The sequence below is a fragment of the Hordeum vulgare genome, chromosome 1H (genome assembly GCF_904849725.1).
Source record: "Hordeum vulgare subsp. vulgare chromosome 1H, MorexV3_pseudomolecules_assembly, whole genome shotgun sequence".
NCBI lineage: Eukaryota > Viridiplantae > Streptophyta > Magnoliopsida > Poales > Poaceae > Hordeum > Hordeum vulgare.
This window is the reverse complement of record NC_058518.1, coordinates 492,714,657-492,735,926: the sequence shown is the minus strand read 5'-3', so window position 1 is coordinate 492,735,926 and position 21,270 is coordinate 492,714,657. Positions and strand designations below refer to the sequence as shown.

At 46.3% G+C, this 21,270-nt stretch overlaps 2 protein-coding genes across 2 annotated transcripts; one reads left to right on the top strand and one right to left on the bottom strand.

The window, feature by feature from the left end:
• The first annotated feature begins 11,918 nt into the window (after positions 1-11,918).
• Positions 11,919-13,679, top strand: LOC123449152 (homeobox-leucine zipper protein HOX7-like). The gene is made up of 4 exons (XM_045126260.1): positions 11,919-12,221; positions 12,363-12,607; positions 12,749-12,828; positions 13,021-13,679. Exons 1-4 carry the CDS (start codon positions 11,981-11,983, stop codon positions 13,349-13,351), a joined length of 897 nt encoding a protein of 298 aa, XP_044982195.1. The 5' UTR covers positions 11,919-11,980; the 3' UTR covers positions 13,352-13,679.
• A 3,384-nt stretch (positions 13,680-17,063) lies between these two features.
• Positions 17,064-19,719, bottom strand: LOC123449143 (lipid phosphate phosphatase 2-like). The gene is made up of 8 exons (XM_045126248.1): positions 19,228-19,719; positions 18,780-19,084; positions 18,589-18,676; positions 18,361-18,470; positions 18,188-18,281; positions 17,838-18,026; positions 17,677-17,736; positions 17,064-17,460 (listed from the first exon to the last, which is right to left on the bottom strand). The coding sequence occupies exons 2-8, from the start codon at positions 19,017-19,019 to the stop codon at positions 17,273-17,275; spliced, it is 969 nt and encodes a 322-aa protein (XP_044982183.1). The 5' UTR covers positions 19,020-19,084; positions 19,228-19,719; the 3' UTR covers positions 17,064-17,272.
• Between the last annotated feature and the right edge of the window lie 1,551 nt (positions 19,720-21,270).

Here is a 21,270-nt window from a genome sequence, read left to right as displayed (position 1 = left end):
AAGATGGAGGAAAACTCGTGTGTCAGTGAACATGTGCTCAAAATGTCTGGGTACTCAAACCGTCTAGCTGAACTGGGGATTGAACTCCCGCAAGAAGCTATCACTGACAGAATCCTTCAATCACTGTCGCCAAGCTACAAAGGCTTTGTGTTGAACTACAACATGCAAGGGATGAACAAGTCTCCCGGCGAGTTGTTTGCGATGTTGAAAGTCGCAGAGTCTGAACTCCGCAAAGAGCATCAAGTGTTGATGGTGAATAAAACCACTAGTTTCAAGAGAAACGGCAAAGGCAAGAAGGGCAATTCGAAGAAGAGTGGCAAGCCTGTTGCCAATCCGCCGAAGAAACCCAAAGCTGGACCTAAGCCTGAAACGGAGTGTTTCTATTGCAAGGGTATGGGTCACTGGAAGCGCAATTGCCCCAAGTATCTGGCAGATAAGAAGGCGGGCAAAGATAAATCAGGTATATTTGATATACATGTTATTGATGTGTACTTAACCGGCTCTCGTGGTAGTGCCTGGGTATTCGATACCGGTTCTGTTGCTCACATTTGCAACTCGAAGCAGGAACTGCGGAATAGACGAAGGCTGGCGAAAGACGAAGTGACGATGCGCGTAGGAAATGGTTCCAAGGTTGATGCAATCGCCGTCGGCACAGTGTCACTTCAGCTACCATCGGGATTAGTGATGAACTTAAATCATTGTTATTTAGTGCCTGCGTTGAGCATGAACATTATATCTGGATCTTGTTTATTGCGAGACGGTTACTCTTTTAAGTCTGAGAATAATGGTTGTTCTATTTCTATGAGTAACATCTTTTATGGTCATGCACCGAACGTGAGAGGATTGTTCATATTGAATCTTGATAGCGATACGCATATACATAACATTGAGACCAAAAGAGTTAGAGTAAACAATGACAGCGCCATATTTTTGTGGCACTGCCGCTTGGGTCATATTGGTGTAAAGCGCATGAAGAAACTCCATGCTGATGGACTTTTGGAGTCACTTGACTTTGATTCACTTGACACGTGCGAACCATGCCTCATGGGCAAGATGACTAAGACTCCGTTCTCCGGAACAATGGAGCGTGCAAGTGACTTGTTGGAAATCATACATACCGATGTGTGTGGTCCAATGAGCGTGGAGGCACGCGGCGGATATCGTTATTTTCTCACCTTCGCTGACGATTTAAGTAGATATGGTTATGTCTACTTGATGAAGCACAAGTCTGAAACATTTGAAAAGTTCAAGCAATTTCAGAGTGAAGTGGAAAATCATCGTAACAAGAAGATCAAGTTCCTACGTTCTGATCGTGGGGGTGAATATCTGAGTTTCGAGTTTGGTGCTCACTTAAGACAATGTGGAATTGTTTCACAATTAACACCTCCTGGAACACCACAGCGTAATGGTGTGTCCGAACGTCGTAATCGTACTTTGTTAGAGATGGTGCGATCTATGATGTCTCTTACTGATTTGCCGTTATCATTTTGGGGTTATGCATTAGAAACAGCTGCATTCACTTTAAATAGGGCACCATCAAAATCCGTTGAGACGACACCATACGAACTGTGGTATGGCAAAAGGCCAAAGTTGTCGTTTCTTAAAGTTTGGGGATGTGATGCTTATGTCAAAAAGCTTCAGCCTGAAAAGCTGGAACCCAAAGCGGAAAAGTGCGTCTTCATAGGTTACCCAAAAGAGACAGTTGGGTACACCTTCTATCTCAAATCCGAGGGCAAAGTGTTTGTTGCTAAGAACGGAGCTTTTCTCGAGAAGGAGTTTCTCTCGAGAGAATTGAGTGGGAGGAAGATAGAACTTGACGAGGTTGTCGAACCTCTCATCCCTCTGGATGGTGGCGCAGGGCAAGGGGAAACCTCTGTCGTTGCGACGCCGGTTGAGGAGGAAGTTAATGATGGTGATCATGAAACTCCAGTTCAAGTTTCTGTTGAACCACGCAGGTCGACGAGATCACGCGCTGCTCTAGAGTGGTACGGTAATCCCGTCTTATCAATCATGTTGTTAGACAACAATGAACCTGCAAATTATGAAGAAGCAATGGTGGGCCCAGATTCCAACAGATGGCTAGAAGCCATGAAGTCCGAGATAGGATCCATGTATGAGAACAATGTGTGGACTTTGGAGATACTACCTGAGGGCCGCAAGGCTATTCAGAACAAATGGATCTTTAAGAAGAAGACGGACGCTGACGGCAATGTGACCGTTTATAAAGCTTGACTTGTGGCAAAGGGTTTTTCACAAGTTCCAGGAGTTGACTACGATGAGACTTTCTCACCCGTAGCGATGCTTAAGTCCGTCAGAATCATGTTAGCAATAGCTGCATTTTTCGATTATGAAATCTGGCAGATGGATGTCAAAATGGCGTTCCTTAACGGTTTCCTTAAGGAAGAGTTGTATATGATGCAACCCGAAGGTTTTGTCGATCCTAAGAGTGCTAACAAGGTGTGCAAGCTCCAGCGATCCATTTATGGACTGGTGCAAGCATCTCGGAGTTGGAACAAACGTTTTGATGAGGTGATCAAAGCATTTGGGTTTATACAAGTGGTTGGAGAATCTTGTATTTACAAGAAAGTGAGTGGGAGCTCTGTGGCGTTTCTAATATTATATGTGGATGACATATTACTGATTGGAAACAACGTAGAGCTTTTGGAGAGCATAAAAGGTTACTTGAATAAAAGTTTCTCTATGAAGGACCTAGGAGAAGCTGCTTACATTCTAGGCATTAAGATCTATAGGGATAGATCAAAACGCCTGATAGGACTTTCACAAAGCACATACCTTGATAAAGTTTTGAAGAGGTTCAAAATGGAACAGTCCAAGAAAGGGTTCTTGCCAGTTTTACAAGGTACGAGATTGAGTAAGACTCAGTGCCCAGCAACTGATAAAGATAGAGAGCATATGCGCTCCGTCCCCTATGCTTCAGCCATAGGTTCTATCATGTATGCGATGATGTGCACTAGACCGGATGTTAGCCTGGCCATAAGTATGGCAGGTAGGTTCCAGAGTAATCCAGGAGTGGATCACTGGACAGCGGTCAAGAATATCCTGAAGTACCTGAAAAGGACTAAGGAGATGTTTCTCGTGTATGGAGGTGACGAAGAGCTCGTCGTAAAAGGTTACGTCGATGCAAGCTTTGACACAGATCCGGACGACTCTAAGTCGCAAACCGGATACGTATTTATTCTTAATGGGGGTGCAGTAAGCTGGTGCAGTTCCAAGCAAAGCGTCGTAGCAGATTCTACATGTGAAGCGGAGTACATGGCTGCCTCGGAGGCGGCTAAGGAGGGTGTCTCGATGAAGCAGTTCATGACAGATCTTGGAGTAGTGCCAAGTGCACTGGATCCAATAACCTTGTTCTGTGACAACACGGGTGCCATTGCCTTAGCAAAGGAACCACGGTTTCACAAGAAGACCAGACACATCAAACGACGCTTCAACCTCATCCGCGACTACGTCGAGGAAGAGGACGTAAATATATGCAAAGTGCACACGGATCTGAATGTAGCAGACCCGCTGACTAAACCTCTTCCACGGCCAAAACATGATCGACACCAGAACTGTATGGGTGTTAGATTTATTACAATGTAATTCACATGGTGATGTGAGGGCTGGATTATTGACTCTAGTGCAAGTGGGAGACTGTTGGAATTATGCCCTAGAGGCAATAATAAATATGGTTATTATTATAATTCCTGTATCAAGATAATAGTTTATTATCCATGCTATAATTGTATTGAATGAAGACTCATTTACATGTGTGGATACATAGACAAAACACCGTCCCTAGCATGCCTCTAGTTGGCTAGCCAGTTGATCGATGATAGTCAGTGTCTTCTGATTATGAACAAGGTGTTGTTGCTTGATAACTGGATCACGTCATTGGGAGAATCACGTGATGGACTAGACCCAAACTAATAGACGTAGCATGTTTATCGTGTCATTTTGTTGCTACTGTTTTCTGCGTGTCAAGTATTTATTCCTATGACCATGAGATCATATAACTCACTGACACCGGAGGAATGCTTTTTGTGTATCAAACATCGCAACGTAACTGGGTGACTATAAAGATGCTCTACAGGTATCTCTGAAGGTGTTAGTTGAGTTAGTATGGATCAAGACTGGGATTTGTCACTCCGTGTGACGGAGAGGTATCTCGGGGCCCACTCGGTAATACAACATCACACACAAGCCTTGCAAGCAATGTAACTTAGTGTAAGTTGCGGGATCTTGTATTACGAAACGAGTAAAGAGACTTGCCGGTAAACGAGATTGAAATAGGTATGAGGATACTGACGATCGAATCTCGGGCAAGTAACATACCGAAGGACAAAGGGAATGACATACGGGATTATACGAATCCTTGGCACTGAGGTTCAAACGATAAGATCTTCGTAGAATATGTAGGATCCAATATGGGCATCCAGGTCCCGCTATTGGATATTGACCGAGGAGTCTCTCGGGTCATGTCTACATAGTTCTCGAACCCGCAGGGTCTGCACACTTAAGGTTCGATGTTGTTTTATGCGTATTTGAGTTATATGGTTGGTTACCGAATGTTGTTCGGAGTCCCGGATGAGATCACGGACGTCACGAGGGTTTCCGGAATGGTCCGGAAATGAAGATTGATATATAGGATGACCTCATTTGATTACCGGATGGTTTTCGGAGTTACCGGGAATGTATTGGGAATGACGAATGGGTTCCGGGAGTTCACCGGGGGGGGGGGGCAACCCACCTCGGGGAAGCCCATAGGCATTGGGGGAGCCACACCAGCCCTTAGTGGGCTGGTGGGACAGCCCACAAGTGCCCTATGCGCCAAGGAGAAGAAAATCAAGAGAGAAAGAAAAAAAAAGGAGGAGGTGGGAAGGAAGGGGGACTCCCTCCCACCAAACCTAGTCCAACTCGGTTTGGGGGGGGAGAGTCCTCCCCCTTGGACTCGGCCGACCCCCTTTGGGCTCCTTGAGCCCCAAGGCAAGGCCCCCTCCCTCCCACCTATATATACGGAGGTTTTAGGGCTGATTTGAGACGACTTTTCCACGGCAGCCCGACCACATACCTCCACGGTTTTTCCTCTAGATCGCGTTTCTGCGGAGCTCGGGCGGAGCCCTGCTGAGACAAGGTCATCACCAACCTTCGGAGCGTCGTCACGCTGCCGGAGAACTCTTCTACCTCTCCGTCTCTCTTGCTGGATCAAGAAGGCCGAGATCATCGTCGAGCTGTACGTGTGCTGAACGCGGAGGTGCCGTCCGTTCGGTACTAGATCGTGGGACTGATCGCGGGATTGTTCGCGGGGCGGATCGAGGGACGTGAGGACGTTCCACTACATCAACCGCGTTCTCTAACGCTTCTGCTGTACGGTCTACAAGGGTACGTAGATCACTCATCCCCTCTCGTAGATGGACATCACCATGATAGGTCTTCGTGCGCGTAGGAAAATTTTTGTTTCTCATGCGACGTTCCCCAACACCTGGGAGGCCGAGGCTGGCGCAGCATCACGTGCGGGGGACCCGCCTGTCCCCGCACCCAGCCCCGCGCCCGAGGAGCCGCCAACCGTGCGCCCGCCTGGCATCGTGTTGGGCATGCCACGTAGCGAAGCAGGCCCCGACGCGCCAGATCCCGAGGAAAGTGCGCCAACTGCTGACCCGCCTGGCACCGCAAATCCCGGGGAAGATGCGCCCATTGCTGGCCCTCCTGGCGCCGCAAGTCCCGAGGGGGATCTGCCTGCCGTGCCGGATCCCAAAATGCCAGGGCGGCCTGCTGCGCCCGATCCCGAGGAGGATTCTGCCAGATTTTCTGCACCGTGGGAGAGCATAAAATCACGGCTGTTTGCAGCCGTTTTTGCACCGATTTCTGCACTGTTTTCCTGCACACTTTCAGCTGAGATATGATCAAGTGTAGTAGTATGAGGCATTGTCATGCTAGCATCAGTATTATTGCCACCGCGTGGGGAGGGAAGGGATGGTGGAAGGAGATGTGGTGGCAGCACAATAAGCTCTTTGCGAAGTTGGGCACCAGCATTTGGATGTAATTGCGAGAAGGGAAATATTTGCTCATCAAACACCACATCACGAGACACATAAACCCTACCAGAGGCCACATCAAGGCATTTGTAACCTTTATGCAACGAGCTATACCCTATAAAAACACATTGCTTAGACCGAAATTCAAGCTTGTGTTTATTGAAAGGACGTAAATTTGGCCAAACCGCACAACCAAAAATACGAAGGAAATTGTAGTTGGGTTTAATGTCAAAGAGACGTTCAAGAGGTGTTTGGTCATGGATGACTTTGCTTGGGACACGGTTAATAAGGTACACAGCAGTAGTAAAGGCTTCATCCCAAAATTTCAAGGGCATGAACGCATGAGCAAGGAGGGAAAGACCAACTTCGACAATGTGTCGGTGTTTACGTTCAGCGGATCCGTTCTGCTGGTGAGCGTGAGGACAGGAGACATGGTGGATAATGCCTATGTGCTCAAAGGAGGTGTTGAGGTGTTGATACTCTCCACCCCAGTCGGTTTGCATGGCTAGAATTTTGCGATCAAACTGGCGCTCAACAAGTTGTTGAAAGAGATGAAATTTCTCAAAGACGTCAGACTTGTTTTTGAGCAAGTAAATCCAGGTGAACTTACTAAAATCATCAATAAAACTCACATAACACTTTTGTCTGCCAACAGAAACGGGTCCAGGACCCCACACATCCGAGAAAACAAGTTCTAGGGGAAAATGCGACACACTACTAGACCGAGAGTATGGGAGTTGATGGCTCTTGGCCTTTTGACAGGAGTCACAAACTAACAAGTGATCCTTTTTATTTGACACTGGGAGAGAAAAATTACTAAGAACTTTCTGGACCACCGGTAAAGCTGGATGTCCTAAGCGCTTGTGCCATCTGAGGTGGAAGGTTTGACAGCGCCAATAGCTTGTGGATGTGGGGCTTCGTGATGACCAGATACTGGGAACAAACGACCCTTACTCTTGCTTTGAAGAATGGTTCTCCGAGTGTCCCGATCCTTAACAAAAACAATTTCAGGGTAAACTTCGAGAAAGGCATGGTCATCAAGCATGAGTTGCGAGGCGGAAAGAAGGCTTTTTTCGGCTTGTGGAGAGTGGAGGATGTTGTTAAGGCTGAGGGAACCATGCGGGGTAGATAAAACTGAATGACCAACATGGGCAATGCTCATACCTTGACCATTGGCGGTGTGGATCTGCTCGTTGTCGGTGTAGCGATTGTGGACCGCCAGCTTCTCAAGTTCGCCAGGGACATGGTCGGTTGCACCAGTGTCAAGATACCAGTTGGTATCTATCCCATAGGAGTGGGCGGCGTTAGCAGATTTTTGTCCACGTCCACCGGCACCTCCTCCCCCTGCTGGATTGCGGACATTGTTGTTGTAGTTGCGATCAAAGCGCTTCGCACAGCGCCATGCCCCATGTCCACTTTCCTTGCAAATTTGACAGTTCTCAAACTTGCGATCACCGTGATCACCGCGGTCTCCTCCTTGGTGTGGTGCGTTGTTGTTGCTGTCAGGGAAGCGGCCTCCCGTGGTGTTGTTGTTGTAGCCACCACGGGAGCCGTTGTTGTTGTAGCCACCACGGCCACAGCCACCTCCCCGAGCAGCGAGATTGGCGGTGTAGACGCTGGTTTGGGAGGTGATCCGTGCTTCGGCTGCGAGGAGGAGGGAAAAGAGCTCACGGAGGCCGATGGGTTGGTCGGTGACGGTGCGAGTGGTGATGGCGGAGACGAACCCGTTGTACTCAGGCTCGTGCATCAGCCCCCGGAGAATATGCGAGACGACGTCATCTTCGTCCAGAGGCTTCCTAGCTGCTGCCAGTTCGTCGGCGAGGCCCTTCATCTTGGTGAAGTAGGTGGCGGCGGAGGAGTCACCCTTGCGGGTACTCCCGATCAAAGATCGGAGCTGGATGATGCGCGCCCGTGACTGCGAGGAGAAGCTTTGGAGAATCTCCTTCCATGCTGTTGCAGCCGTCTCACAGTTGCTGACCTGGAGAAGGATGTCACGGGAGAGGGACGCAAGCAAGAACGTAAGCACCCGCTGGTCCTGCGTTACCCAAACAGCATGTTCAGGGTTTGGCGTGGCGGTAAGCTCCTTCTTCCCGGCGACATCTTTCTCCAAGATGAGCTCGGCGGGAGGAGCCTTGAGGGAACCATCAAGGTAACCCATCATGCCGGCAGCCCGGACATGAGGGAGCACCTGCGCCCTCCAGACAAGGAAGTTCTGCATGTTAAGTTTCTTGGCGATGGTGTGGCCGAGAGAGGCGATGGAGGGGAGGGCCATGGCGACGGCGGCGGTGGAGGATGAAGACATAGATGTGTTTGGAAGAGTTTAGGCTCTGTATACCATGTAGAAAATATGAGATAAACGCTTGCATCTTGCAGGGGCGCTTTACGTGTTAATATAGGCCACCGGCTAGGTTGTTACAAAGATCTACAAGATTAGTTGTTGGATTACTATACAAGTCATATCTCCAACAACTAACTTAAACACAATCATATACCGCTTATATTACACGGATATATGTTACACCTTTTAACAACGGGGACCCAGGAGACCACCTCTATGGTTATTGATCTGGGGCAGGTGTATACCGTCCAAGTTGATTTTCGCAGAGGATGGAATCCTTATTGCAATTAAAGGATTCCCCCGTGATAAAAGTCTGGATGGTTCCTCCTCTGCGTTTTGTCAGGATTTCTGGCAATATTATCAAAGGAGACATATTTACTTTCCTGACCAATTCTGGCCTCTGCAACTGGACAGAATTTACAGATTGTCTATGATTCTATTCTTTTAGAAGGAAAGTAACTGCTGCCCTGGTAACTTCAGACCGATTTCTCTTCTTAACTACTCTGTTAAGTGGATTAAAAAAGTTTTGGCAGCTAGGCTTCATGATTTTATCGCTTTGCTGGTGGATATTGATCAGTGTGGTTTCATCAAGAAATGCATAGCTGACAACCTCCTATATGCGATGGACCTTACACAAAGTTGCAGCAAAAGAAAGAAGAAAGCCTTGGTCCTCAAACTTGACTTCACCAAAGCGTTTGACACAGTATCGTGGGAGGCTTTATTTGCCATCCTGAGAACTTGAGGATCTTATGACAGGTGAGTTTTTTGGATGAGTTCTCTGCTAACGACTCCAAAAGCTGTTGTTCTTTTAAATGGGGTCTCAGGCAATTGGATTGACATTTAATGCAGGTTGCGTCAGGCCGATCCCCTCTCATGGCCTCGTCTCATTTGTAGCAGAGGCAAGTTTAAAGAGGAGCAGCGGTGCATATTGCATCGTTTGAAGAGAAATAGATACAACACATTTCAAGACTAGGTACAGAATTTTCATTAAGGGCCTTGTTTCATTTTTCATGTATCCTGGGGCTAGTCAGTAGAGTTCTCTGCTTGTTTTTCTGTTGTTTACCTCTGGTGCTAGCTCAGCCCTCTGTTTTATGTTTTATTCTGCTTCTTTGTTTTCCTTGTACATTTATTTGTTTGAAAACAATAAAATGCATTAGAGTCATGTTTTCTGGTCAAAAAAACTTACGGAGTTCCATTGTCTTCCTTCGTTCACTCTACTTTTGATTCATGAATAATGTTTCATACTTTTGCGGTAGCTGTACTTTGCCCCAATACATAATAAAATATCACAGGATAAATGTCACCAACTTTCTCCTAATGATTCGTTGAATGATCCTTTCCTCACCGATAAATTGCTGTAATTAAGAAGCTTGTTTCATAATATGAATGTGGAAGGTTTCTAGCACACTACGATGTGCCATCAAATCATTTATATTCTGACCCGTTGCTGTTTTCATACCCCAAATGCAGTTTTATAACACTTTGCTATCAGAAATTTACTTAACGGCAGCAAAATATTATCAAGAACTTCTGAACAGATATTTAAAACCTAAAGATCCATTGACATGCCCGGATTTTGAAAAGTAAGTACTATTCCAGGGTTTAGTGTTGTTGCTTCAGTCCGCGATTTTCTTAAACAGCAAGCTATAGATGATATAGTAGTTTGACTTCTGTTCTCAGAGAATATTTTAATTTAGTTAACCATGACAAGCATTTATGAAAGCTATATTCAGACACATTATTTTGCATATAACTCAACCGCCCTTTCAACTGAGTCAAAAGTGTTCCCCAAAATCAAACAGTCGTATTGTGTCTGTCTGCAAAGAAATCAAATCAGTTTTGTAATTAAATATTCGGTGAGGACAAAAAGGTGACCCCAGTTCATTCACTTTTCTTGTACATTATTAGTTTCAAATCTACAGGTTGTCAAGAGCCAGTTTGTCCTTTGTATATATGTACCTTTGGCCACGCCGAACAGTCTTCCCTGTACTTTATCCGCCCAAATATATTGTCAAGCAATATTTTACACATATTACTGGTCTAGTTGTCAAAGTAGGCTGTGGCTGAAATTTTGGTGAAAGCAATATGTAGGTGTATGTTAAGGTCTGCAAGAGAAAGTCCTCAATTTTTCTGTTGCAACTACGGCAAAGAACCGTTCTTTGTCTATATATAATCGCTGATCCTTGTCAGTGGAGACGGGCACACCCATGGATAAGAAATGAGAGTTCATGTGCATATGGGCTGCTTGATCATCATGATCACAGAATCTTGTCCGACCGGAGTCAAAACAGAAAGATTCAGGCGCACGCCCAATATAATACTTATGCACGGGGAAAAATTCAATGGGGCTCATCATACTGATATGAGTATCCTGTACTAACATGTGTGTTCCCCTACATGTCCCCGAAAAAAGATATTTTCCCAGTCTCTCATCCAACCGTAGCCACTCCAGATATTTGCCCAGTCTCTCTGCCACACAATTGGAGTTGCTACCCAGTGTAGTGGTTCTTACAACTTCTGAAAAGGTGGTTTGTTACATGTTGTCCACACATTAGACTCCAGAAGATTGTCACATCATGGCCTACTTATTTGTGGAGTATCTAGACCACCTCACCGTGAAGATGATTGCAGCTCAGATTTTCACATATGGACATCACCATACCAACAGCTCCTATTTTCATAGGCAGCCAGAGCAGTCAGTGTGATAAATTTAGTGAGCATTCTGCCTTTGCTTTATCAGATTTTGTTACAGTAAGAATTGTCTTACTGAGAAGCTTATCGTTTCTTAAGGAGAGATAACTTTGCGAGCAATCTTTTGACAAAGCATATTCTGTGTTATTTATGCATAACACAATTATTGATCAAATTCATGATAATCCTCTATTAGTTGAATAAATTATTTGGCTTTCAACCACGCTTTTTCTTGGAAGGGCAAAACTGGTAATTTTCTTAAGAAAAGACATGGTGTTTTAGATTTCTATTGCACTAGTTGCATAAATTATTTGGTTTTCAACCATACCTTTTCTTGGAATGACAAGAATGGTTGTCGCCTTAATGAAAGAAAACGTGTTAGAGCTTCCTAATGTATGGGAGAAATGCAAATGTCATATAATAGCCAATAAACAATAATGCTACTCTGTCCGTCCCACAATATAAGAGCGTTTTTTACACTACACTGGTGTCAAAAACGCTCTTATATTATGGGATAGGGGGAGTACTTTATACACGCTCCTCTGAGAAACTCGTATATTTTACGCCTATACCTTCTAGTAAAGTGATAGTTTTGTGGACCTCGGTTGAAATATGAATCTCCATAGAAGTAGTTCAAAATTTAAATGGATTGCACATTTAGCTTATAGCATCGTATAATGCAGATTTATTTGATTGGAATAGCAGGAGACATGATATAATATTGATAGGTTGATGGGACAAGCATTAGATAGCAATGCAAACGTGTTGTCTGATACTTAATCATGTTTGAGTTTATTTTGTCAAACCTGATGATTACTTGCTTGATTGGCCGACCCCTACTATATATGTGGTACTTGCTATTTGTTTCCTCTTTGCCTCATCACTCCCAGTCCCAAGGCCCCTCCCTTTCCTTGACATGGAGCTTGAGCTTAGTCTAGGCGATCTTCCAGCTCCAGTGAAGGCCAACACCATGCCTGCGCCGGCGACATGCCAGGGAGAAGACCACGACGACCTTGCACTAGGGCTAGGAGTAACGGCTACCGAAAGAGCTGACCAAGATAACCAGAGGACAAGCATGGAAACCTTGGAGGGAGAAGCTGATAGCGACGAAGCATGCCCCAAACTGTCTGTCAGAGCAAGTCCTCTTCGCCAAACAGGTAAGTTGAAGGGAATCCTGCAGAACAACCTGTTGAATTGATTGGTTCCCATCCCAGTAGGTCCACCCACATGTTAGCGATGTGCTCGTAGTGTCTGCCTGTAAAATTCTTTGTATGCTGATGAGTCTTTCTTCTGTACAGCGAGTGCGAATTTACGCGGGTTCGATGTGAACGCTGCTATTCCGGTGGATGGCAGAGCATCGATGGCGAGGTCTTCGTCGCCGCCGTCCATGCATATGGAGGTTCCTGTGACACAGGGAGTCGATGAGGAAGCTTCAGAGGATGAAGAGAATGGAGGTGGAAGGGTGAGGAAGAAGCTGAGGCTGTCCAAGGAACAATCTGCGTTTCTAGAGGATAGCTTCAAAGAGCACAACACGCTAACCCTGGTATGTATGCACCCTATATATATATATATTGTTCTTCCGCCTGCACATATTTCTAATCCATCAAACTGAACTTGCTTGCCCTATCACCTGAATAAGTAGATGGTATATATTGATATATAGACGGATTCATTCGGCATACAGGAACAGAAGAGCCGTTTAGCCAACCGGCTGAGCCTTCGACCACGCCAAGTTGAGGTCTGGTTCCAAAACAGAAGAGCCAGGTAACAAAATACACCATTAATCTTCCCTTTTGTATTGTACTTTCTTTTTTTTGATAAGGAGGAAGCGAGCCCCCGGTCTCTGCATCAATCGATGCATGCAGCCCTTTTTGTATTGTACTTGTACCTGCAACAATTATTTGCAGTGATACCATTCTTATTGTTTCCCCTGTTTCATCAAATATCATTCGGCAGGACGAAGCTGAAGCAGACGGAGGCGGACTGCGAGCACCTGAAGCGTCACTGCGAGGCGCTGGCACGGGAGAACCGTAAGCTGCAACGGGAGGTGGCGGAGCTGCGCGCCTACGGCCGTGCCCCATATCCACCCTACAATCACCACCTGCTGTCTGGGTTCAGCACGGTGCTCCCCGCAGCGTGCCCGTCATGCGTCGCCACCACTCATTCCACCATCGCCGCCGTGTCGTCTCCGGGACCGGCCGCGTCCACCTTGTTTCCCAGGCCTCGCTTTGGCGCCTTCACCGCCGGCCACCCGGTGCTCCGCCGCCAGCCATCGACGACGTTGTGACGTGGCTAGCTTAGCTAGCCCGTCCATGTTGCGTGAGCTGTGTAAATACTCCCTCCGTCCCATAATATAAGAACGTTTTTTAAAAACGTTCTTATATTATGAGACAGAGGGAATAGTTTCTTGGTTTTTTGTCACCAGTGATGTACATACATAGAAAGGAAAAAAACCATCAATGCATACTTTAATTAGCCAAGTTTAGTTAACAGTAGATGAACTCGCTTATATAGTAGGTGTGGAATTTGCGTGATTGCGTACGTGGCTGACTTTGGAAAGTTGAATTGGCTTTTGTAAAATAGTATGATGATAATGATGATGTGGTTTGTAGACTGTCATGGCAAGAGTTTCCTTTCCATATGTGTACCAGTGACAGTGCGGCACATGTCATTTTCTGCTTGAACATTGTGTTGTGAAAAAGGAGAAGAAAATTGGTGATGCTGACCCCTGCAAATTACAATCATTGAGATGCATCACCAATCAGTACGTATGTGTAGGATAATTACACTGCGAAAATTCTCTCTTCGTGGTTGGGTGATTGCCAGCAAAACTAAAAAAGAAAACAAGAGGGAGCCTGCACGTGTCCTGAATGATGTGGGATTCCGGACAGAGTTGGCTCCAAGTTGGATACATGCCGCACATCTGTCTGGTGAACCTCGCTAACAAATACCGCCCCTTCCGACTATTTTCAACAGTGATCTATTCACAAATTTTCTAACCCATTTTTCCATGTGAAGGAATGCAAATTAAGCTATGCGATTACGCACGTCGAGACGAGGGAAGAGACACAGAAAGTTGACAGGGCCAGGTCCGGCTTACACCTGTTGAAGTGGACGACCAGCTACAACACTAGAGTAACATATATTCGCACTCCAAGCTTTGATTGGGTGCTCAAACGTCGACAACGACGGCGACACGTGTGTGCGCTCGCTATCGCAAACGATCCATCATATCATAGGTCGACACTATGTGAGCTGAAATCTGAGCATCCAATAGTTTGCTACAGACAATGGTTTGCTTCGACACCCTATTCTGAATGACAATGTGATGCTTTTGCAGTCACCACGGAGCTGTGAATTAATTCTCTAAATATACCTTTTGTGCCCATCAATATTGAGGATGATGATACAGTTGTCATATACTCATATCTCAAGTATTGTCACGCAATACAGAGCTTTGTGTTTGAACAGTGAGCAATATCGGATCCATTTATTCCGTCTTGAGTTTTACTTTTAACAGAGCAAGTAAACAATTCTACCCATATGCAACGACGATGTTGTGGTTAGCTTTACATAAATAGACAGGTGACGTCTTTTATAGATATACTAAATCACCATTATGTTCATATTTCTTTACTTGCAGTTTGTTCATATGAATGCTTAAAAATGATTGGTGTTGCATCAAATTGTAGCTTTCAGAAAACATCATCTGCTGATTTAGACACTGTATGCATGATCTTGGACCACTGAGATGGTTATGGGAAATCTGGTAATACATAACCAGATGCAGTCTCCAGGAGCCTGAATCTTCTCTGTGGCAGGGTTAGACCAGAAATATGTCGTTAAGTTTGCTGCTAAGCAAGGCTTAATCATATCTAGCTCGAGCCCTCACCTTCATTTGCACTCCATGGAATCCTGCAACCATTTTTATGACTAGTATGTCTCCATAATCAAGCAGTTCATGTCTGGGTTATGGCATCTGCCAAAGTTTGATCTTGCACTGCAAGTTTGGTTTCCAGTTGTTGTTACTCTGGAGTCTGGACCGATTATACTTCATACTTGAGAAATTATTTTTCTGTATTGTGATTCTCAGAGGGATTATTTCAGTCTTAGCTCACAACTAATGATACTGTAGCGATCATTGCTCTCCGCTACCTCAGTGCCTTGGTAATCACAGGTTCTCTGATATACACATTGTTTATGCTTGCATATAAGATTCATTGGCATCAATTTATTGGTCTAAATTGGTTATTGTTTTTTGACATTCTAAACGTGTCGTTCCAAGTTCCATTCAATGCTTAATGTTACAAACAAACCAACAGCTACAGTTCTATTTCGCTCCGAAAATGAGTTAGCCTATTTGCAGTGGTCCAAAATAAATAAACAAACCAATAGATCAAAATGTTACAAACAGATTTGGTCCTTGAATCTGTCTATCATCATCCTATTTGCAATGGCACATGTTATGGTAAAACCTGTAGGTGGTCGTACTGCCATGATTTTGTCCAAAATTTTATTCTTTGAATATATTGGTCATTGTTTTATGATATATGGATCATAATGTTCTCTGATTTGCAAGGTCAAATTCTATAGAAGAACTCAAATTCATATCATAGAATATTAGTTTAGCTTTACCACATGGATGCCATTCTTTTCGTATAAGTAGATGTTGCCTGCATTTCACATTTTCTTCAGAAAAAAGAGGACGAAACGACCAGCTGAGAATCACAAATTTGGGACCTCAGACACTACAGTGTTTCATATATCAGACAGTATGTCTAGAATGGTGAAAAACTTTGAGTTCAACAGATGAATCAATAGTTGAAAAATCAGATAGGTTTTCATCTATATTTTTGCAATTTCTGGTTGCACCCCGACACCGCCTTCCATTGACCTATTTGCAAGTTGGATAGAGGTTATAACATGTAGTTTCGGGTCCTTTTAGTTCTTGTACACAGATTGCTATGCAGTGTGTAAATTTACTGAGCTGCATGAGCTGTCATGTCTGCAAGTTCTACTGGATTAGTGGAGCAAATTGGCATATAGTATATCAGTGATCCGAACTGCCTTCTCGGGTTAGGGCTTCTACGGGAGCATTTGTTACTTTAGATGTGAAACGATGAAGTCTGAAAAGGCATAAGTACATGTAAACAAGGATAAGGCGTCTAGTGTTTTTGTGTGTGTGTGTGCAGTTGTAACAGATTGAATTGTGGGCATTGTCAGGCGACGATCGTGTTTTTTTCCTTCTTTCATAAGATGGTTTTCTTCAATTTGATGGTTTCCTCATCCACTCTGATGGTGCAATGTTCCATTACGAGGGCTATTTGTGAGAGGCCACAATTACTGAAAGTAGACCAAGCCTCTGTGCGATCTATAGAAACAGATACGACATACAGATGTGAAACTCGAATGCTATGGATATGTCTGCAGGTAAATGATTAAAAATAAAATGTAAATATCTGCACTTCTTTTCTTTATGTGCATATCAGTCTGTTCTTCTTCTGCATCAGGTTACTGCCAATTATGAAGATATCCAGGAGAAAAACAACTCAGAGGGATTTACATAATGTCTTCGCTTACATTCGATGATTTTTCAGTAACGCCTTTATATGTGTGTGCACATGTACTGTTTGTGAAACTTTCACCACCTTAGCTACATGTGGACCTCATCAGTCATAAAAGGCCGTCAAAACGCGGCGGTTATCAGACAATGCCCCTAAATCAGTAGGGTTTTTTTTTTGTTAAATTTCTCAATAACTGTGGCTATGTGATGTATTTGCCGCAAAAATGTTTTTTATTTACCCATCATATCCCCTCCATCGGTTCCATAAGCGTTTTTGAAAAGGTATGAGCACTACTTGACTCGCTGGTCATTCCCTTTTGGGGCAGCTAGTCAATTCCTTACATGTTACGTATGTCATGTAGAAAGTAATTATTTTCTTTTGATGCAAGTGATAGCAAAAGTATATATTGCATTTGCACGAAGGAAAATGCACTTGTTTTGATGTAGGACTAGATCAATGGATTGCTTCTGAAAACTCAAGGACTAGATCAACTTCAATCCAACGCCACGAATAAAATTGCGCAAGTTTATTTATCTCTACAAGAAACATATACAGAACAAGACTTCTACTAGTACCTACCTACCTACAAGGTGGTGTCTCTCATGGTGCATGCCTACCTCCATCCCCATGGTGGTCTTATTCAGTTACCAAACTCTGCCGCCGCCGGCCTCCATGTTATCCAACGCTCGGCCATTGGTTCTCATCTCCATGGAGGGAACATATGGAACCATGGACAGGTCGTGCGGCAGTCCAGACTGATGGGTATCTGTTGTTACTTGGTTCTCAGTTTCCGGGTTAAGATTGTGAAGATGGAATGCATGAGGCCACAACCCTGAAACAAAACAGGTAACAATTCACTTCAGTTATAAGTACTATGTTGCGAAAAAGGGCTTCATTTATGTGCATCTGACAACAGCGAAACAAAGAGCAATGGCATTATTATGTATGCACTAGCAATCCAGAATAAATGTATTGATGTGGATGTGATGGTTGTTCTATATATAAAACGGGGCGAAAGGCCTGTTTAGTGAATCCAGAATGAATGTACCCTTTTTGCTAGCCGGATGCGGGAAGAACTGCAGGTAGCAGAACGAAGCAACAACCAGCCCTGCAGAGATACACCCACACGATCAACAGTTTGTCAGTGCGATCTGCAAGAAATGGAGACACTAGAGAACTTATAAGAGCTCTGATTGAGTTGGAACGTACCGAGGATTCCACCGGCGAACACGTCCTGCCAGTGGTGCCAGTAGTCTGCCACCCGTGACACGCCGACCATAGCCGCGAAGAGCAGCGGCAAGATCACGATGCAGAGCTTGGCAATGTGGCCACCCCGGTCAAACACCCTGATCTTGCCGGCAAGGTACCACGACAGGAAGCCCAGCCCGGCAAAGGACCCTGCATTCCATGCCAGATGAACACAAGAAATTTATGAGGCTGAGCAGTGTTTTTGTCCGAGGGGAAAGTGGTATAGAAAGATAACTAGTGGGGTTCATGCTACAGTGCAAGCCAACAGGTTCAGGTGGTTTTCAGAATTGCAGATTTTGGTGAAAGCTTACATGAAGTGTGGCCACTGGGGAAGCTCTTGTGCCCTTCTTTGATGACTTTTGCGTCTCCGTGGCATATGACTTGTCGAGTGATGGCCTCGTAGTTCTGAAATGGCAACTGAATTCAGCGTGGCAACTGTTGAAGAAAAGTAAAGCTGTGAAGAAGCAACTGTGAGATAGCTCACCGGCACCCCATCAGGAAAGCATCGATAGTAGAAGTTGGGGCGAGGCCGGCCGACGCCGTCCTTGATCGCGTCGGTGAGGACGCCGGTGATGAGCACGGAGAACAGCAGGCCTGCCAATTCCACCAAACATCTTTCAGAAGTGATGACAAATCTGAATGAACTGACGCAGTTGCAGTCTGCTTCAGCAGAACAATTAATGGTAGCACCGCAAGGAGATCGATAACCTGCCTAGTATGGCGTGATGCAAGTCGTAGGCATTCTTCTTCTTGACATAGATGACGGCGAAGATGAGCATCGGCAGGATGACGGCGTATATCTGCATCCGTCCACCGCAGTCGACAACGAGCAAGGTTCGGTCAGTCGAGGAAAAAGAACAAATTTTGCAGATAAGGAGGTGAGGAAGGCAGGTGGGGGTGTACCGGGACGGCCCAGACGGGGATGGTGTTGGGCTTCATGGGGTAGCGGAGGTCGTCCATCATGAACTCGGCGACGAAGCGGTGGAAGGGCGTGATGACGTTGAGCACGACCTCGATGGCGGCGAGGAGGAGCAGCACGATCCAGTCGTACATGTGCCGGCGAGCCATCTTGGGCCCGTGGGTCCTGAGGTACGGGGGCGGCACCCCGAGCCGGACGGCCGCCGCCTGCCCCGGTGCCGGCATCTTCGTCTCCGGCGCGGGCAGGAGCGGGGATTCGATGGATTCGCCGGGCGGATCCCCTGCCGGGCCTGCGGTTTCCATGCGGGATTAGCGCTAGCGAGGGTGGGGGATTGGATTCGTGGACAGGGCATGTGCGGGGCGATAGACAGAGACCGCATGTAGATGACAGGTGCAGTGACGACTGACGACACAGCGGGGCGCGGGTACTCACGGGGAGGGCGAAGCGCGGGGATTCCTCCTGTCGGAGCCGGAGCCGGAGCCGGCCGGCCGAAGTCAACGGCGAGCGCCCCCTCTTTCTCCTCGGACGGCGCGCCCCCTCCTTCCCTGCGAGGCAAGCGGCCAAGAGCTGGACGACGAGGGCGAGCGCGGAGTGGCACCAAAGCGAGCTCCCCCGCGCGGTGAGCGCCTCCGCTATTTGATTCTTGCGTTTTCTACGCCGGTCCGGTGCCGTCGGCCCGCCGCCGATTGGGAAGTTGGGAACCGGTCTACTATGCGTCTGTTTCTGGAATTGATTTCGATGGTGCTTCCCCGCGTCGTGTGCGTGTGCGTGTGCTTTTCTGGCGGCCTGAGACGGATGGCCAACTGCAGCTGGGGGCGAGGCTGACAACGGGGGTGCTAGGCCAGGCGGCGGCTAGCCCGCCCGTGAAGAATGCTTCAGGTTGTTGGAACGCGTCGTTGGACCGGCCGTTGGCGGCTGACTTGCCGCACCGCGGGAGCTGAGCTGTGGCGACGGCTGTTTCGGCGGTGGTTCGCCGGCCAGGACCCGTCAACGTAATAAAGGAAACAATATCTTCTGCTGGCCGGAGATCAATGCTTTAGTGCGTCGACACACGCCTGAGGGCCAAGTGAGCGTGAGAAGTTTCGCCGGTGGATAACCAACAAAGTATTGGGTCGACACGCCGTCTTAAAAGAACGAATGAACCCTAAAGTAAAAAACAAATGAACATAAATCATTGAAATCATACACCATCCAATTTATCAAAAGTTCGAACTATGGAAGAGGATAGGACATACTCTAATACTTCCTCTCACGCCTCTGTTAGATTTTATAACATGGGCATCAAAAGTGAAGATAGGCCGCTATTATTGACGGAAAAGGTTTTCTCCCCCGCTTTATATATTATAAAGCAACCATCGTAAGTATGCAAGCGTCATATAAAATAAGTTGAGTCAAGAGCGATCATAAGTTTAGTTGGGGACACAGCACAATAAACCTTAAAAAAAACAAAAGCTAGCATCTAGTCACGCTCCGGTGAAGGCGGGGGCGACGGTGGGGTGGACAAGGACACGCAGGAGCGGAGACCTGTGTTGATAATGTCGATGAACCTATACTGTTGTCGCTTGCTAAGAGGCCGCCATAGCTGCAAGAAGCCACACAATTTATATATGACATCAGTCGAACAATGTGGAATCACATGTTCTATCACAAGCTTGTTCCGCACATTCCAAAAAGTCCATGCGAGCGCCCCAACAACATCCCACAAGGCGGGCCGCGACTCTTGGGGGGTGCCAGTACCTCACTAAATAAGTCTGGAAGGTTATCATGGGACCAGTCACTACCCACAACGTCTCGAAGGCATTCCCGACATCCCCACAGAAAGGTTGTGGCATGGCACCACAGGAAGATGTGATTGGTGTCCTCTGGCGTCTCACAGAGGGGACACAACCTATCACTAGGGACGTTGCATTTCAGAACCTCGGTTCCTCAAGGGAGCCGCCCACGCACCCATTGCCATAGAAAAATCCTAATCTTTAGGGGCAACGTAAGCTCCCAAAGGAGGTTAAGATCATGCGGACCCGGAGTGTCCAAAATGGCCTTATAGAGGAACTTAGTGGAGAAGGAGCGGTTCAAGATGCCAATAAGTGTCATCCGGCTCAAAGGAGGGGGAATGCAGGGCAATGCACTCCAGCAGCTCCTCTCACTGATCTCGTTCAAACGAGCCAAAGGTATGTTGGAACCCCACTAATCCAAGATCCGTCAATGTCGCTTCAATCGTGAGGTGCAACCGAGTGCAAATATAGAACAACGCGTAGAATCGTTCCGCAAATGGTCTAGTGTCCGACCATTGGTCAAGCCAGAAGAGGGTCCTAGCACCCAAGCCAAACCTAATGGATGAACCAATCCGGAGAATCGGCAGAAGCTGGATTATCGACCGCCAGAACTAGGATCCTCCAGTCCCCGGGGCAAATGCAAGAGGCCAACCTCACAAATACTTGGCACGTATAATTTCAAGCCACACTCCCCCATCCCCAG

What these genes read in the sequence shown, in the direction of transcription:
- LOC123449143 (XM_045126248.1), bottom strand. Translation starts at nt 19,019, where the DNA reads ATGCCGGCACCGGGGCAGGCGGCGGCCGTCCGGCTCGGGGTGCCGCCC. An exon ending in CCCCAGTGGCCACACTTCAT is followed by an intron (nt 18,027 to 18,187) that starts GTAAGCTTTCAC and finishes CATGGAATGCAG; the next exon opens with GGTCCTTTGCCGGGCTGGGC. An exon ending in GTTCGCCGGTGGAATCCTCG is followed by an intron (nt 17,737 to 17,837) that starts GTACGTTCCAAC and finishes GTATCTCTGCAG; the next exon opens with GGCTGGTTGTTGCTTCGTTC.
- LOC123449152 (XM_045126260.1), top strand. Translation starts at nt 11,981, where the DNA reads ATGGAGCTTGAGCTTAGTCTAGGCGATCTTCCAGCTCCAGTGAAGGCC. An exon ending in AAGTCCTCTTCGCCAAACAG is followed by an intron (nt 12,222 to 12,362) that starts GTAAGTTGAAGG and finishes TCTTCTGTACAG; the next exon opens with CGAGTGCGAATTTACGCGGG. An exon ending in TTCCAAAACAGAAGAGCCAG is followed by an intron (nt 12,829 to 13,020) that starts GTAACAAAATAC and finishes ATCATTCGGCAG; the next exon opens with GACGAAGCTGAAGCAGACGG.